The 16,317-nt window shown below is 45.0% G+C and overlaps 2 protein-coding genes across 2 annotated transcripts; one reads left to right on the top strand and one right to left on the bottom strand.

Moving 5' to 3' along the window:
- Window positions 1-626: 626 nt before the first annotated feature.
- Window positions 627-2,705, bottom strand: med11 (mediator complex subunit 11). Its single transcript, XM_085351157.1, has 3 exons — window positions 2,489-2,705; window positions 1,776-1,906; window positions 627-1,064 (listed from the first exon to the last, which is right to left on the bottom strand). The coding sequence occupies exons 1-3, from the start codon at window positions 2,556-2,558 to the stop codon at window positions 912-914; spliced, it is 354 nt and encodes a 117-aa protein (XP_085207283.1). The 5' UTR covers window positions 2,559-2,705; the 3' UTR covers window positions 627-911.
- Window positions 2,706-2,792: 87 nt separating this feature from the next.
- pelp1 (proline, glutamate and leucine rich protein 1) lies at window positions 2,793-15,233 on the top strand. Its single transcript, XM_085351156.1, has 19 exons — window positions 2,793-2,935; window positions 3,142-3,206; window positions 5,209-5,314; window positions 5,448-5,597; window positions 5,909-5,980; window positions 6,340-6,399; window positions 6,493-6,649; window positions 7,509-7,641; window positions 8,205-8,292; window positions 8,380-8,468; window positions 8,547-8,660; window positions 9,211-9,361; window positions 10,050-10,203; window positions 10,297-10,352; window positions 11,345-11,478; window positions 11,750-11,852; window positions 12,105-13,715; window positions 14,358-14,672; window positions 14,808-15,233. Exons 1-19 carry the CDS (start codon window positions 2,795-2,797, stop codon window positions 14,898-14,900), a joined length of 3,792 nt encoding a protein of 1,263 aa, XP_085207282.1. The 5' UTR covers window positions 2,793-2,794; the 3' UTR covers window positions 14,901-15,233.
- Window positions 15,234-16,317: the final 1,084 nt, after the last annotated feature.

The following is a 16,317-nucleotide window of genomic DNA, read 5'->3' as shown; positions in this document are numbered from 1 at the left end:
CTTAATTAAATTAAATTAAGTAATCCCAAAAAACTAGGCAGCACGGTGGCACGGTGGTTAGCACTGTTGCCGCACAGCAAGAAGGTCCTGAGTTCAATTCCACCATCAGGCCGGGGTCTTTCTGTGTGGAGTTTGCATGTTCTCCCCGTGTTTGCGTGGGTTCCCTCCGGGTACTCCGGCTTCCTCCCACCGTCCAAAGACATGCAGCTTGTGGGGATAGGTTAATTGGATAATCCAAATTGCCACTAGGTGTGAATGTGCGAATGAATGTGAGTGTGAATGGTTGTCTGTCCCTGTGTGTTGGCCCTGCGACAGACTGGCGACCTGTCCAGGGTGTACCCCGCCTCTCGCCCTATGACAGCTGGGATAGGATCCAGCGCCCCCCGCGACCCTGAAAAGGAAGCGAATGGATGGATGAATCTCAAAAAACTCAAAATCACTGAGTTTGTTGGACAAAAAGGCAATGAAAGCAAAAGCTAAACAAAAACAGTAAAATAAGAACTATGCACAGAGCACATTACTGACCACACTCATGGGGACACTGTTTGGCATCTTTCTCAAAGACTGGAGGAGCCACAGATTAATGTATGAGGTTCTCTATCACAACAAAGGTTTTTCCCCCCAAAGATGATTCGTTGTTTTATTAAAAGTATCGACAGTTTCTACATATGACCTGCTCCTTAAACTGATTACAAAATCAGAAACACAACACACACAGGCCCCAGTACAAAAACACTTTTTTCTTTCCTTGAGTTTTTGTTTACATTTGTTGAGACACGTCAGCATTTTAATAAAAGTGAGAAGGGCTGTGACACACGTGGGGAATACAGAGAAGTGCCGTTGCATTAGGTATCTGAAAGTGCTGTGCCAGTCCAAGCACATTGATCTCAATCCCAGCAACCGGCTGACTCTCATGTCTGCTGCTGCTGCTGCTCCAGCATGACTTCACAGGTGCGTCCCAGTTCTCCCAGTTTGACCTTGGCATACTCGGCTCGGTTCAGTGCCATCTGACAGTCCTTCCTGGCTGAATAGGTAGAACCTTCATGTGGCTGACCAGTCGCTACCTGGAGAAAGAAAAAGGAGAAACAAACTCGAATCTGTTGCTCACAATATTTCTATCATGGAGGTAAGTTCTTCATTTATAAAAACAAATATTAATAATTAAAAGAAAAACTGCATCAGTTTGTATTTGTGAACCTCATCTGTCTATTAGATTTATGACTTTAACTCTTAATTAAAAACATTTTCTCTTCAGTTTTACAGTAGTATAAACTCCAACGACGACCCCGAGCACTTTAACCTTAACATACTGTAGAGTTTTTACCTTTAAACAGAAAGCACACGACTGTTGTTGTGATTTGGTGCTATATAAATAAACTGAACTGAATTCAGGGTCACATGATCCAGCCCATCTATAAACTGAAACTTATTAAAAAGGAAAGTGTTAAGCCTGATCTTAAAAGTAGAGTGGGTCTCTGTCTTCTGAACCCAAACTGGGAGCTGGAGCAGACCGCTAAGGGCTCTGCCTCCCATTCTACTATCAGGAGCTCCAGGAACCACAAGTAAGCCTGCATCTCAGGTTATTATCCTAATTCATAGTATCCTAACTTTGTTAGGATACTATCAAATCTTGAAGATATGATGAAGCCTGATATTTTGAGACCTTGTAAATGAAGACTTTAAATTCAATTCTGGATTTAACAGGTGGGAGAAATTTGCCATTTCTAGTTGAGGTGAAACCGTTTCTGAAACAAGTCTGCAGCTGTGGATTGAACCTGTGTAAGGTAGCGGATCTGGCCACTTAGTTCGTTCTCCACTCGGCTGACTGAGTTCTGGAACTGGATGAGCTGTCTGTCCATGAAGCTGGCATTGTGTTTATCTTTGGAGAGTTCAAGAACAATGTTACCTGCAAGGTCAAGCATAAACATAGAAACGTGACTTAAAAAGACTTGATTAGACACAAAGACAGAGAGTAAATTTAAAACTTGATTCTTTGTTTTAGTAAAGGACTGTGCTATGCTGAGGACTGGTCGTTGTTGTAGAGTCAGCCAAACAAATGGAAACAAATTGTGTTGTTTGTTTTGTGTCTAAGGATACTGAAAATTGGTTCTTTGCTAGGTTTCCTGGTATGTGTATGGCTTATTAAGCCAAAACCATTTTAAATGTAACAGGTCTGAGGAGTAATTTGAAACTGAGTGAAAAATTCTCAAATGTCGAAGGAAAAACTTTCAGAAAGCCTGGAAACTGCGAGCGAAACGAGGGGCTGAGTTCAGACTTTTGCTGAGGAATACATTTTCCCCTCTGTGATAAAAACCAAATCTTTACAGAGAATAATGATCAGGCAGCGATCTGTTGGAAACAGCTAGGTGGAATTTACGGGATCTCTCGGGTACTTGTCCTACTGTCGGATGAAGAGCATCAGAAAATCAGGCAAAAGTAATCAACGATGCACGGTTTGATTAACAGCCGCAAGAAGACACTGTCTCACCGGCACACTGCAGCACCATCGCTATCTCCTTCTCCACATCCTCCAGCGCCCTGAGCCTGTCATTAGCCATCAGCAGGCGGGAAGCAGCCGCTCTCCGAGGACCAGCTCAGCACAGTGATCCAAGGTGTGACCAAAGCCACTTAATCGAGTTTAAACGGAAGAAAACGTACAACTACTGCAGTCCCTGCAACTTTAACGCGTTATGGTTGAAGGCAGGGTAACAACAAAGAGCTAAAAACTGACGTCACTGAAATATGACGGCATCAGAGTCGCACAGTAGTGACGTTCGCTTGGCGGAGAGGAAAGATGGCTACATCGGCTTGGCTGCATGGCCCATCTGCTATGCGACTAACTGAGGGTTTGGTGTCTGTTCTGAAAGAGCAGCGTCCGGAGCATCTACCCGCTCTGCTAGCAGGCTACAGGGAGCACGGCGTGTTCCAGACACAGGTAGGGCCCGGCCCGAGCGAGCTCCGCGGCTGGAAGCTGCTTCAGCGTTAGCCTGCTCTCGCTGTGCGGCAGCCGCGAGAGGCTTTGTTGTACAGTGGCTGACATCTGGAAGTATGGCAGGACCATGTGCAGCAGGAGCCGAGCTGGTTCCGCGTTTCTTAAACGTTTTGATCTCACTGTTCTCTAAAACTGTCTTGTCTTTGCAGAGCGCGTGCGCCGTTGGTGGTCTCGTGGGTTTTAGCAATGCCAAACTGGGCTCGAGCAAGACCAGGTGAGAAAGGACTACCTCAATCAGCTGTTGTCATAGGCTGATCATACTACAGTTTTTAATGTTTTAAGATGTATACCAGCACCTGAGCACTGTCCTGGACCAGGGGAGGTGTGTAGCCGCATCTCGTCTTTAAATTTGCTGGCTGTCTGACTGGTGTCCAAAAGTCATGTGGACTTTCTGGATAAGGGGAAACGTTCAGGGGAAAACCTGGACTTGTTAGGAGAACACGGTGTCCATCCCACTTTGAATGGAGCAGCTCTCATTTCTAGAAACCTTCCAAATTTATTAAACCCCCCAAAACATGACTATCCAGAGTTGGGACCAGGAAGAAGGCGTGCAGTCTTACACGCCTCTCTGCAGCTCCTCTCCTCCTGTTATCCCCCAAACTCCATCCCCATCCTCTGTGTTTCCTAAAACAACAAACAATCAGCAAAAAATGATTTAAAGAAAAGAAACAAAAGTATCCACAACTGTGCCGTAAAGTGAAACCGTGAAGTGTGGATTATTAAACATTCGCCCTCTGTCTTCTTAATTCCTGTTATTACATGACAAACAAATCGATTTACTCTGCCTTACAGAAACCTGGTTACAACAGGATGATTGTGTTAGTTTAAATGAATCAACATCCCCGAGTCACTCGAACTACCAGAATCCTCGAAGTGCAGGCCGAGGAGGGGGTGTGGCAGCTCCTACTTCAGCTTATCAATCAACCAAAGACTCAGAAACACTAAGCCTCGTCCACCCCAGCTGTAAAACTCAGAAACCAGTCTTACTTGTTATCATCTATCGTCCACCTGGGCCTTACACAGAGTTTGTCTGATTTCTCAGACTTTATATCTAATTTAGTTCTGAGCTCAGATAAAATAATTATTGTGGGTGATTTTAACATCCATGTAGATGCTAAAAATGACAGCCTCAACATGGCATTTAATCTGTTATTAGAATTGGCTTCTCTCAACATGTAAAAGAACCCACCCACCACTTTAATCACACTCTAGATCTTGTTTTAACATATGGCATAGAAACTGAACATTTAACAGTGTTTCCTGAAAACCCTCTGCTGTCTGATCATTTCCTGATAACATTTACATTTACAATAATTGATTACACAGCGGTGGAGAGTAGACTTTATCACAGTAGATGTCTTTCTGAAAGCGCTGTAACTAAGTTTAAGACTATAATCCACCCACTGTTATCATCTTCAATGCCCTGTACCAACACAGTTCTGTACTCCCATAGAGGTTGATTATCTTTATACTATTTTTACTTCTTCACTGCGTGTTCCTGACTCCCTGGTATAACGCTCAAATGCGCGCCTCAAAGCAGATAATTCATAAGCCAGAAAGGAAGCGCTGTCTCACCAATTTAGAAGATCTGATTAGCCTGAAAAGCCAGTTTGCTGCTCTCTTAAACAAAAACATCCATAAAGCTAGAACGTCTCACTGTTGATCACTTATTAATGGAGTAAGAACAACCCCAGGTTTTCATCACAGCACAGAAACAGCTTTAGTGAAGGTTATAAATGATCTTATGGCCTCTGACAGTGGACTCATCTCTGTGCTTGTCCTCCTCGATACTGTCGACCATCAGAGTCATGCTTAAAGACACTGCGCTGCAGGGATTTGAATCATGACTGTCTAATAGACTTCTGTTTTTTGTGAATGGAGAGTCCTCTTCACACACTGAGGATAATTATGGAGTTCCCCAGGGTTCAGTGCTAGGACCACTTCTGTTTACGCTGCGTACTTTGTGCTTTTACAAATGATCATCTATGCTACAGGATATGACGTGTGTTTTATTAACCTCGGTTCATTCTAACACATTGATGAGTCTCCATGCGAATGTCCAGTTTCAGTAGCATTTTGTTTTTAAGCCCTCATCTACTCACCTTTAGATCAACATCTCCTGTTGATACAATGTTATGAATGTGAATATAATTTCACACAGTCGAAACAGATTCACTTTGATACTGTATGTTTCTAACATGATTCTGTGTGAGCAGGTTCGAGGGGCTCTGCCTGCTCTCCATGCTGGTTAAAGACAGTTCCAGCGATCTATTCCAGCAGCACTGCCTGTCGTGGCTGCGCTCCCTGCAGCAGGTCATACAGGTAAAGTCACGTGTCGGCTGTTATCATTACAATATTGCTATTTTTCTCCATTTTATCTTAAGGTCTAAAAATTAAAGGTTACCGTTTCATTTTTAAAATTAAAAATACTTTCTGTGTTTTTGTTCTTCACTAGTCTCAGGCTCCAGTTGAGACTGTGCAGCTAGCAGTGAACATTCTGAAGGACTTGCTGCAATACTCGTCTCAGCTAGCAGAGCTGGCCAGAGAGGTTGGCCTCAACTCCATCCTGGGCATCCTCACATCCCTGCTGGGTCTCAAGTCAGAGGTGAGGTGACAAGGCGGTGAGTGGAAGGGCCCCCCAGGAGGGCTCCGCAGCCCCTCTGGTGGAGTGTGTATCCAGGTACTTAGACACGCAGTTAGTGCCACAGAATGTGAGTGTTAGCCCTGCCACAGACTGGCGACCCTGCCTCTGACACTGCCCCACAACCCTGAAGAGGATGGGTGAATTGAAAGTTGTGTTTAGTTACAATGTAACACTTTATGTATAATTGCATCTGTTATTATTCAGTTAGCTTCAGCTCAGATATCGATCTTCTAACTAGCCTTAAAACGGTTTATGTTCCCGTTTGATGTTAGTGTGAGCTGGCAGCCATGGAGGGAATGACGGCCTGTATGACCTACTATCCAAGAGCGTGTGGATCCTTGAGGGTGAGACACTCCTTCCTGAGACTGTTTGGACTGTTATCGTGGTGCTATTAAATATCTCTTCTTCTTCTTCTTCCTAACAACAGTAATAATAATATCTATTATCTATTATTTATTAGTCATTGCTGTCGCACACTTCTGACAGATTAAGATAAAACTTTATTAATCCCTCGGGTGGGTTCCTCTGGGAAATTCGGTCATTGTCAGCAAAATAAATAAAAACATTCAATTTATACTTGGAATTTTTTACACCAGTATATAGGTTAATGTTGCTACAGTATTCCTTTAGCAGTATTCTGCTTGCTGCCTCTGTTTAGAACCCAGCTGTGTCAAACCTGCACCTGTTTGTTGTTGTTTTTAAGGACAAGCTGGCAGCGTACTTCCTTTCCAAGATGGACAGCACAGACAGGAAAACACAAGAGGTTTGACAAAACAAGCACCAAGTCTTTTTTTTAAAGATTATTATCATTATTTGAAGATTTGTTTGAACGTTTGTTTTGCTGTTACTCTGTCAGATGGCCTGTCAGTGCTACGGTCGTCTGCCCTGCCTGGGCGGCGTGCTGGACAGAGGGGTCGGGGCTGGCAGAGCTGAGGGCTGGACCAATCAGATTCACTGCCTACTGGCCTCTGCCAATGGCCTGCTGGCTCAGCTCTACCAAGGTTCAGAAACAGGTGTGTTGTTTTCTTTGTGAGCAGTGGTGACATTTGGCTTCTGTGTGTGTTTGTCTCCATGTCAGTTAACAAACAATGACAACAAGAAATTCTTCAAATCTGTCTCTTTCCATCCAACTAATATGAAACATTGTGTTAATTAAAATGAATCACTATTTAAAACTGTAAAAATAAAAGCTTTTTCATAAGCCAGTAAAGTGTACGTGGGCCAGTGGAACTCTGGACCCTGAATTATGATTAATATTAATTATAACATGTTTTTTAATCGCCATAGAAACGCCATCAAAGCACAGACACACTCAGTCATTTCATGTAGAAACACAATCCGATGGTTCAGTTTTGGTTTTGTGACAGATTCAAACATTGAGCAGTGAAAGAACTTTGTTGTTTCTCTTTGAATTCTTTATCATTTCTTATTAATAAGACAAAAGTATTTCTTATTCGAGCTGCAGACCTACATGTGGTATTAAAGCCTAAAACTAAAACGTAACAAAAACAGAAGTTTTGATTGAATCTTGGGTTAAAGTCCTGTTTTCGTCGTCCACAGTCCTTGACGTTGTCGTGTCGACGCACCTTGATTAACTCGATAATGTCAAAGCAAACTTCTCCTGCTGGCCACACATTTTGTTTAAAATGGTGCAGTTATGTTCTTTTGTCTTACAGCTGTGGCCCCAAACACTGTGTATCACTCCTCCACACTCCTCACTTTTCTAGATAAAATGCATTTCTACCAAGTAAATCAGTCAGTGAACCGCACAGTGAACAGCTGTCAGTGTTGGAGGTGCTGACGTGATGGTGTGACTGTATCCGTTTACTGTTACCGAGGTTACTCACACTCGACTGCTTCTTGCGGTCACAGATGGAGCGATGCAGTATCAAGGTCCCGGGATGGAGCTGGCCTTTCCTCACCTGGACCCAACAGATCCCCTGCTGCTCCTGCAGCTCCAGCACAGATACACTGCTGTGTGCCTCGCACTCAAACACACACTTAGGTACAACACATGCAGACAAGCACACACACCTTTCCCACTCAGAGGTTTCATCTGGAATGACTCAACTTGGATTTGACCCTCCTGCACAACCTTTAATCTGTGCTGCCACTGTCGTGTATCTGTGACCCTATTAAACCAATCTGTGGTCAGGCTGTCTGCATGAACATGCTGCAGCTGTGGGTGGAGCATTTTCTGTATCGATAGTGATGCACAGATGCTTTGCATTACTAAGAAGCAAAGCAATCTTTAGACTTTACTACTGCGACGTGCTCAGTTTAGGAGTGAAGTCGTGTCAGAGCTCTGACATCAGACTTCTGAACTAACTGGAATGAGCATTATTGACCAAGCTGGTATTAGGATAACTGGGATACAGAAAACATCTGGAAAACACCAAATTGAATCAGTTGTATATCTTATTTCTTTACCTCAGCTTTTTAGCATAGTTGTAACATTTACACAAATACACTCAAAGGCCCCTTTGTTTAATAAAAACCTGTACGAGCAGTAAAGGCTTTCATTGTTTCTGGTACTCGTTGCATTCCTTTGTCGTTTCCTTCCATCAGAGTAGATCCCGCCTCAGCTGTGCGCTTGCCCGTCAGGCCAATGCTCAACTTGGTGTGCCGAGCCCTTGCTGTCAGCTCCAAGAGCATAGTGAGCACACACACAATAACACTTATTGAACAGAGACCGTGTCAAAAGCAGTACTGATCTTAATGCACGTTTGACTTTGTGTGTCAGAATTTAACAGGAGATGGAAGTGTGAGGCTGCTGGTCCTCCCCATCATACACAGCATCACCCTGGAAGTCCTGTCAAGTGTGATCACTGTGTGAGTACTCGCACACACGCAGGAGGCCACATTTTGATTTCCTGCAAGCCTGACTCTTGGATTTGTGCTGTGTTACAGAGTACGGGTCGGCATGGTTCAGTACGCTGCAGTAATACAGAGGCTGTTTTCTCAAACACTCTCTGCTTGGACCCCCCTACCTGAGACCAGTGTGGGACAGCAGAGGGCCTACAGGTGACTCACAGCCTCGCACAGCTGCTGTTTGGAGTATTGACTGAAGTTCAGCCTGCAGTTGGAAACCTCGTACACACCTAATATCAGCTAGTGCATCATATTTCATTCTGTGTGTGCAGCGTGTGTGTAGCTACAACCTACAGTTGCCCCTGAGAGCCTGTGGAGCAGTCAGTGGTTACCAAGACAACCACCAAGTACTGTAACAACTGGAAGTAACAAAATCTTTACAAAGGTTTCCTCAGAGAGGCTGATGTAAGATCACCGTTCTCATCGCTGCCCTGAAGCGTCCTTAGCACGCTGTGTGTGCTCGCAGACGTCTAAAGGAGTGAATGATGACCATTTAGAGGTTTTTAGTCCCGAGAAAAGAAAGAAAGTCTTAACTGATCTGTTGCAACACAAAGAAGATGAAATGAAAACACCGTGTGGGGATCGAGGAGCTTATTTTAGTAACATTATGGGAAACTGGGGACAGTCTGAGCTGCTGCACTGGGGAAGATTTAATAATGTGTCATCAAGTATATTCATCTCTTGTCTCTCCTCCTTCCCACAGTGCAGTGCGGGTGTCAGTGTACAGAACCTTGGAGCTGTGGGTCCAGGTTGCCGGAGCGTCTTCTAGCATCCTTCAGGGAAGCCCGGGGCACTCGGAGCTCCTCTTTAACCACCTACTCGGGGACATCACACCAGGAGCAGAGTCTGTCAAGGTAGGGGAAAGATGCATTTGGACTAGTCGTCGTCACTAGTCTGTATCAATGCACTGCCACCAGATGGCGCATCAGTGTTGAGAAACGCCATAAATCTGATCATCTAGGCCTCATAGTTTGTTAACACTGTTAGAAAAACATCGCAGAGAGGCTTCGCCTTTACTGATAAGGTGAGGAGTTGAGTCATTCAGGAGGGGCTCAGAGTAGAGCCGCTACTCCTCCACGTCTAAAGGAGACTGCTAATGTCGACAGATCTATCAGCTGGCCTTGGAAATGTTCGGCATTTCAACAGATGAGCTGGAGGAGGTGATAAAAGGGAGGCTGCTGCCCCAAAGCCTGACTCCAGATAAGCAGAAGAAAAACGCCGGATGATTCACTGTTTTGCTGTTTTAGTTTGAAGTCGTGGTCATGAAGTTTCAAACAGAGAACATAAGAATGTAATTGTTTAAAATGCTTTGCTATTAGTTTTGGAGGTTTTCCACTAAAGGGTTATCAAATCTAACTTGATATCTGAGACTCGTCCATTTTTTCCCACGGTTAGTCGACTAAGAGATTAGTCATGAGCACTAAATCTAAAAAATTTACTTTAAGCTCTGACTTTATGAAGCTAAAGGGAACCAGTGGTTTGTTGGGATGTGCTGAGCTTTCTTCTGTTCCTGCTCCTGTGCGTGGGGTGTCCTGTTTCCAGCTCCGGGCGGGACTGTCGGCTGATGTTGTTCCTGGAGGAAAGCCCGGCCCTCGTAGGACGAAGCATTTGGTGATGGCAGATACAGTCGGGCCATCGCTGCAGAGGAAAGGAGACCATCTAGCCAATCAAGATACCTGCCTTGCAGCTGTCAGGGGTGAGATGCAAACCAAGTTTAATGTTATTGGGAGTTTACTGGTATACTACGTATGATATTCTGATACCAGACTGACCTTTGTCATCCTTGTAGCACTGAGACAGATCATACAGACCAGTGGGACGCTACTGAAGGACGACATTCACAAGGTAAATGTGATTTAAAGTAACATAAGCGCTACAAAAGAGTGCCCAGCAGAGGGAGACACTTTCTACAGGCGTCTCCAACCATCCACAGATCAGCCTCTGCTGCAGCGAGTGGCACCGAGCCGCCCGCTTTGGAAGAAGATCCGTGTTTAAGCAGACGTGATGTTTGCAGTTCTTTAAGCAACGATTTCCTCCACCCACAGTGCATTTCTAATGATCCACATGAAATATCCCAACATGTTCTAATATGTTCTTGTAGCCAGAAAAGAAATTATGTAACTTTATACACAAATTATAGTGATGCATGTTTACTTTTTTAAATAGAGAACGCCCATATCTGTGAAATTGTTGCTCAAAGTGCTGCCGAACATCATCTGTTTAAACCTTGTTCTTCTTTTAAAACTGAATTTTTCAGTGTACAGTCTAATGGATTCATGTGTGTTATTGTTTTAAACTAATTATTAACATTATGCATGATCATTTTACTTGACTAGCAGTTTGTTTTAAAAGATTAACATGGTTATTAATGTGTTATTAAATAGAAACAGGCCGTTTTCCTGCTTATTACACAGAACTTAGCGCAGGTAATAGAGTAGTAATAACATAGGAATTAGCACATTATTGCATTCTTGTTACCCTGCAGTTCCCACATCATTAGCTTCAGTTTGTGGACCATTATTATCCAATTGCATCAGTTTCAGTGTAATATTACTCGGCTGTAACTGTAAGTGGTGTGGTTAGCGTCGACGTGTAGTTACATGTCTCAGCAGGTCCACGTCAGGTTGTGGCGTAGGGTTAAAATGGGATACTGATTACAAGTTATGATGTAGTAAGACACGTTTCCCATCTTGTGATGATCTGCAGCTGTAAAGTAAAATGCTTTTGTTTGTTTTTTCCATCATTTAGCATTTTTGGTGTATTGCAGGAGAGACTCTTCATTTTATTGTTTTTAATAACGAACGATTACACTGTTGTGTCCTGTCGATTCCTTCAAGCGGCTCCATGAGGTGGTTCTGCCACTGTGTGTGCGCCTGCAGCAGCAGCAGTCTTGCAGCAGCAATGCATGTGAATCTGCAGGGAGCGCGAGTGGGCAGTACAGCAGTGCTCTGACTCGACGAGAACTGTACAGGTACGATCTTCATGTTAGCGATGAGCCACACATTAGTGTTTCAATAGTGTTACGGTGCTCCTCCTGCTTTTTGTTCAGGTTGAGTTTAAATGTTCCACTGTTGACTGAAGGAATGTCCACACAGTGCTTTATTCAGACTGGACCCAGTCTGACACCACCCTAGCACCAGCACCACTGTGGGCCCCGAACTGGTCTATGTTCTGTAGATGCAAAAGTTCACTTTAGCTTCGTGTTGGACTGAAGGAGCTGTTTCACTTGTATGAATTTGAAGGTTATTGCTGGCCCTGGTCCTGGTCCCCTCACCCTGTTGGCCCCCACCTCTGACCTGTGCTGTGTCAATCCTCAGTAACGGGCGCACCGACAGGAATGTTAAGGTAAGCCCTAAGGACCTGAAGCGCTGCAAAAAGGTTTTTAAAATGTAGCAACGTGTAGTGAGTGGAAGGATCAACATTTGTCTTGCTGTGAAGTTGAAATAAAATAATTATGGAGACAATGATGTACAATCTGCCTCAAGTCTTCTGTTAAAGCTCAGATTGACTTAACAGTTTCAGACTTGGCAAAAACATGAAGTGTTTGTCTGCTCACTGTTTCCAGCTTTTAATCAAACCCATCGTCCACTTTCTCAGGTGTCTTCGTTCTGCGCGGAGGCCTTGACCATCTGTAACTTGATCCTTCATCCCCGCTTTCCCTCCATCGCCCTTCCTTTGCCACCTCTCACCATGAAACCTTCCTCCACCACTCCGGTCCTCCCCTCTTCCCAGGGACCTGCCCCTGGATTAACCTTGCCAACCCTGCTTGGAGGTCCTGCCCCTGGCCCTCCTTTTCCCGCCCGTCACTCTGTCAACCTGGGCCCTGCTTCCCTTCTGAGCTCTTTTGAGAACCATCTGTCTCTGGTTCCGGGACTTCCAGGCCAGGGTCCGACTGCAGGAGACATGATTCTGTCCCCACATTCGCACCACCAGCCTGATCCTGCAGGCCTGGGCCCTCCGGAGGGACAGAGACCCGTGTTTGTGCGTTTTGACAAAGAGGAAGCCGAAGACGTCGAGATCTCTCTGGCAAGTGACTCGGACGACAGCGTGGTCATTGTTCCTCCGGGTATGCTTAACATGGAGACTCAGCAGGACGACGCAGCAGCAAACTCACAGAGCATGTCCTCCTCTGCACCGGGTGGCACTGGTGTGACACTCGCAGGTGCAGAATCTGTCACCATGGTCCCAACTACGGCAGCCGCAGCCACAATAGACGGGGTCTCTCTGCCCAATGACCTGGCTGCCTCTTCCCCCCTCCTCACTGCTTCCACCACCTCCATCAACTCCTTTCCTCCTTCCAGTGCCTCGGTGGTCTCCCTGGTTCCACCTTTGACCTCCAGCACCTTTACAGCTCCACCTGTTGGTCTGGGGGAGTCATTGCCTGGCAGACCGCAGCTCCAGCAGATGCTTATGCAGCCCTCGACGGCAAGCCAGGCTGGTCCCATGGGGTTACCGCTCCAGATGCACCTGCAGAATCAATTAAGTCAGCAGGGTCGGCACCTCCACCAACAACCAGCTGCTGCTGCCAGCAGCGAAGATTCTGCTGTCATCAATATTAACAGTACTGATGATGAAGAGGAAGATGATGAGGACATAGATGAAGATGAAGAGCTGGAGGAGGATGAGGAGGAGGAGGGGATAGATGAGGAGGACGAAGAGGAGGATGTAAGTGAGTTAGCTGATGAGTTTTTTGATGGGGAGGAATATGAGGAGCTGGATGAAGAAGACGGTGAAGATTTGGAGGAGGAGGAAGAGGAGGAAGAAGAGGAAGAGGATGGCGACATACCGCCTCTGGAGGGAGTCGAAGACAAAGACGGAGGGTCGGGGATTCAGGAGGGGAAGCTGGATGAGGGACGGATTTCTGCATTTAATGTGGAGGAACGCACAGAAGGAGGGATAGAGGAGATCCAAACTAACAGGGCGCTGTTCGGAGAGGACACGATGAAGGTGCAGGAGGTGGAGAGCATCGGAGTCCTCGAAGCGGCTCGGGAGGGCGAAGTAGAAGAGGAGGACAACGAAAGGATGGATGACCCCACCATGCCGCAGATCCTGTGTGTCACCGGAGGAGCGTTGGAGGAGCGAGAGGAGGCCGAGGAGGAGAGGGAGCAAGCCGGAGCAGAGCTGCAGAAAGAGGAGTGTTCGTGGGAGCAGGGAGCCAAGGAGGACGAGCCGCAAGCAGCGGAGTCCGAACAACCGGCCAGTCAACAGGTAGATCCTGCAGCTTTGTGAATCATACTGTTGAATGACAGCGTTACACAGCTCAGCGTGCTGAATGCATTAGACAATGTAATGAGGCTTTGCAGTACAAGTAACTCAGAGTGTAAGTGGGCCTATGACCAGCAGATTTAAGGAAAGAGCGGAAATGGAGACAGGAAATGATGTCATGAAGAGCAACAGCAGGTGGTGCAGCATGAAGAATAAAAAGGTTTATCAGTGTAATCAAGGCCACTGATATCCATGACACGCTTCATGGAAACAAAGTTGTTGCTTTCAGCAGTGTCCTGTTGAGAAAGTAGGTCAGAGTAGAAAGACAGACGCCCTCTACTGGTAAGATCAGGCTTCAAACTTTCCCTTCATAAAGTAAACAGCTGGGGCTGGATCAGGTGACCCTGATTATGCTGCAGTGGCCTTATATGCAAAATATACATGAATTTCTCACAAAAAGCCTGATTTTCTAATGTGATCGTCACAGTCTGAGCTCCAGATTATCTCAGCAGCTCAGTCATATATTTGTACAAATGCACATGAAGTATTACTACACAGTCTCTGTTAGAAATGTGTTTTTCTCCTATATATGATAAATAAAGAGAGTATTACAAGGAAACTGAAGCTTTCTGTCTGTATCAGCAGGAATCAGCAGCTGAGCCTGCAGAGGACGCCAGCGCGAGCGATAACCAGCTGCCCAGCTGTGAGGATGAACCGCTCGAAGCTGTTCAAGCAGGTGACTCGACAGCAGTGGCAGACTCTGAAAACGCAACAGAACCAAATGTGACAGAGAAACAGGAAGAAGACACTGAGAAGAGCTCTGAAAAGGAAGCAGAGCAGCCGGAGACGGGAGCAGGGGGAGGGCAGGAGAGTAATGGAGAGGAGGGAAAAGGAGTGAAGAGGAAGAGGGAGGAAGGACATGGAAAAGAAGAGGTGGGGCAAAGCCCAGAGAAGAAAAAGGTATTGCTTTTAATCCCTCGTTAAGATGCAGATGGTAGCTGCTGTTTGTCCACTGATTGAAAGCTTCTTCGGTCAGGGTGATGACCTGACTGTATGAACTTGTGCTTTACACTGTGTGACGTCGCTCTCTTTCAGATGGACGATGAAGCCATGGCGTCAATGTTGGCTGATTTTGTGGCGTGTCCACCTGATGATGAAGACGGTGCTTCTGGATCAAAAGCCTCATAAATATTTGCCAACCTGAAATGAAATTAACACTGATCTCTGGCTTCTGTGAGCAGAATCTGGCAAAACATGTATCGTTAGTCACATTCCCAAGGTTTAGTTACCTCAAACATCATGCTTTACATCGCGTGTCACAGCAGTTTAATATGGCGTTCAGTCTTTTAACCATCGGGACCATTTCTGGCTGGTCCGACTTTCATACCCGGGTTATAATTGGCTGTCAGGTGTAAGAGAACTCTTTTCTACGGTGGACCCAGTGTCCTCCCAGCAAGGAGGCAAAGCTCCGTGAAATGTGTTAACCTGATGACTTTGTTGTTCTTTACAGCACAAGTATCTTCCAGCTAGTTTGCAGTTTTACTTTTGTTTGTATGCATCTTTTTTGCTCTCATGGTTTGGCGTCAACATCATGCTTTGTTAAAAAAATAAAATGTACTTCCATTACATGTTTTTCTTTTGTTTGGGTTCTTTTTGGGGGTTTTGTCTGACGTCTGCTTGCATTAATCATTGTTATGGGACTGATTTGCTGTACATGTTAGAGGTGCTGCTCCTCCACGTATTTAATACTGTATTTACAAAATACCACAGTTGTTCTCTTGGTCGTATCATTTTATTTTGTTTTATTTATCCGCGACAACTCCGTGGAAATATTCCGTGGCGCAAAAAAGGTTGTAGAGCACTTCAGCAATGAGCAAGCTTTGTAAATGAGGAAGACACGAGGCGCAGCTGCTGCAGGGTGGGAGTGGGCTCGGCCGCAGTGTGAAGATAAAGCTCTCATTGATATTGCTGTCAGAGCTGCCAGTCATACTTCCCACGCTGTCTACATGCATGTTCTCACGCAACTGAAAAACAAATTTCAAACTGAACCTAAGCCAGTGCACAAGAGTGAGTACCCACGGTCACACTCCTTTTTTAATAAAAACTCATGACTTTAAGTAAACAATCTCAGATGTACGTGCCTCAGTGGAAACCTGGTAATATAACACACTACATATGTAGATGGTCCCAAACATAAAGAGCATTACTATAAATGACGTTCACTGTTTCTGGTTCACTGGCTCAGTGCAATCTAGTGAACATTTAAGACACCACACACAACAGTTTGTGTCAAATAAATCAAATGCAGAAAAATGGCAGAAACAAGAATCAAAGGACAGTCGATGTAACATTTTTTTCCTCAAAGATATTTTTATTGAAGCAACAACAAGAATGGATACACAGAATTGTTAAACAACAGACAAGTACGTTTCACAATGATTGAACTGAAATAACAGAATGCAGATTAATGACACACTCACATACCTTGTAATTGCTTTTATCAGTTTAGCCCCATCCCTCAGTCCAGGTAGAAAAAAACCGTCGTAAATACAACAGGACAAAGCAGATATATAAGATGAAATAACTGAATCCAAGGAATTAGTCG

Source organism: Diplotaxodon limnothrissa, linkage group LG3, assembly GCF_057381915.1.
Source record: "Diplotaxodon limnothrissa isolate DT_005_m linkage group LG3, D_limnothrissa_male_GT1.1, whole genome shotgun sequence".
NCBI classification, from domain to species: Eukaryota; Metazoa; Chordata; class Actinopteri; order Cichliformes; family Cichlidae; genus Diplotaxodon; species Diplotaxodon limnothrissa.
This window is presented reverse-complemented; position numbering and strand designations above follow the sequence as displayed.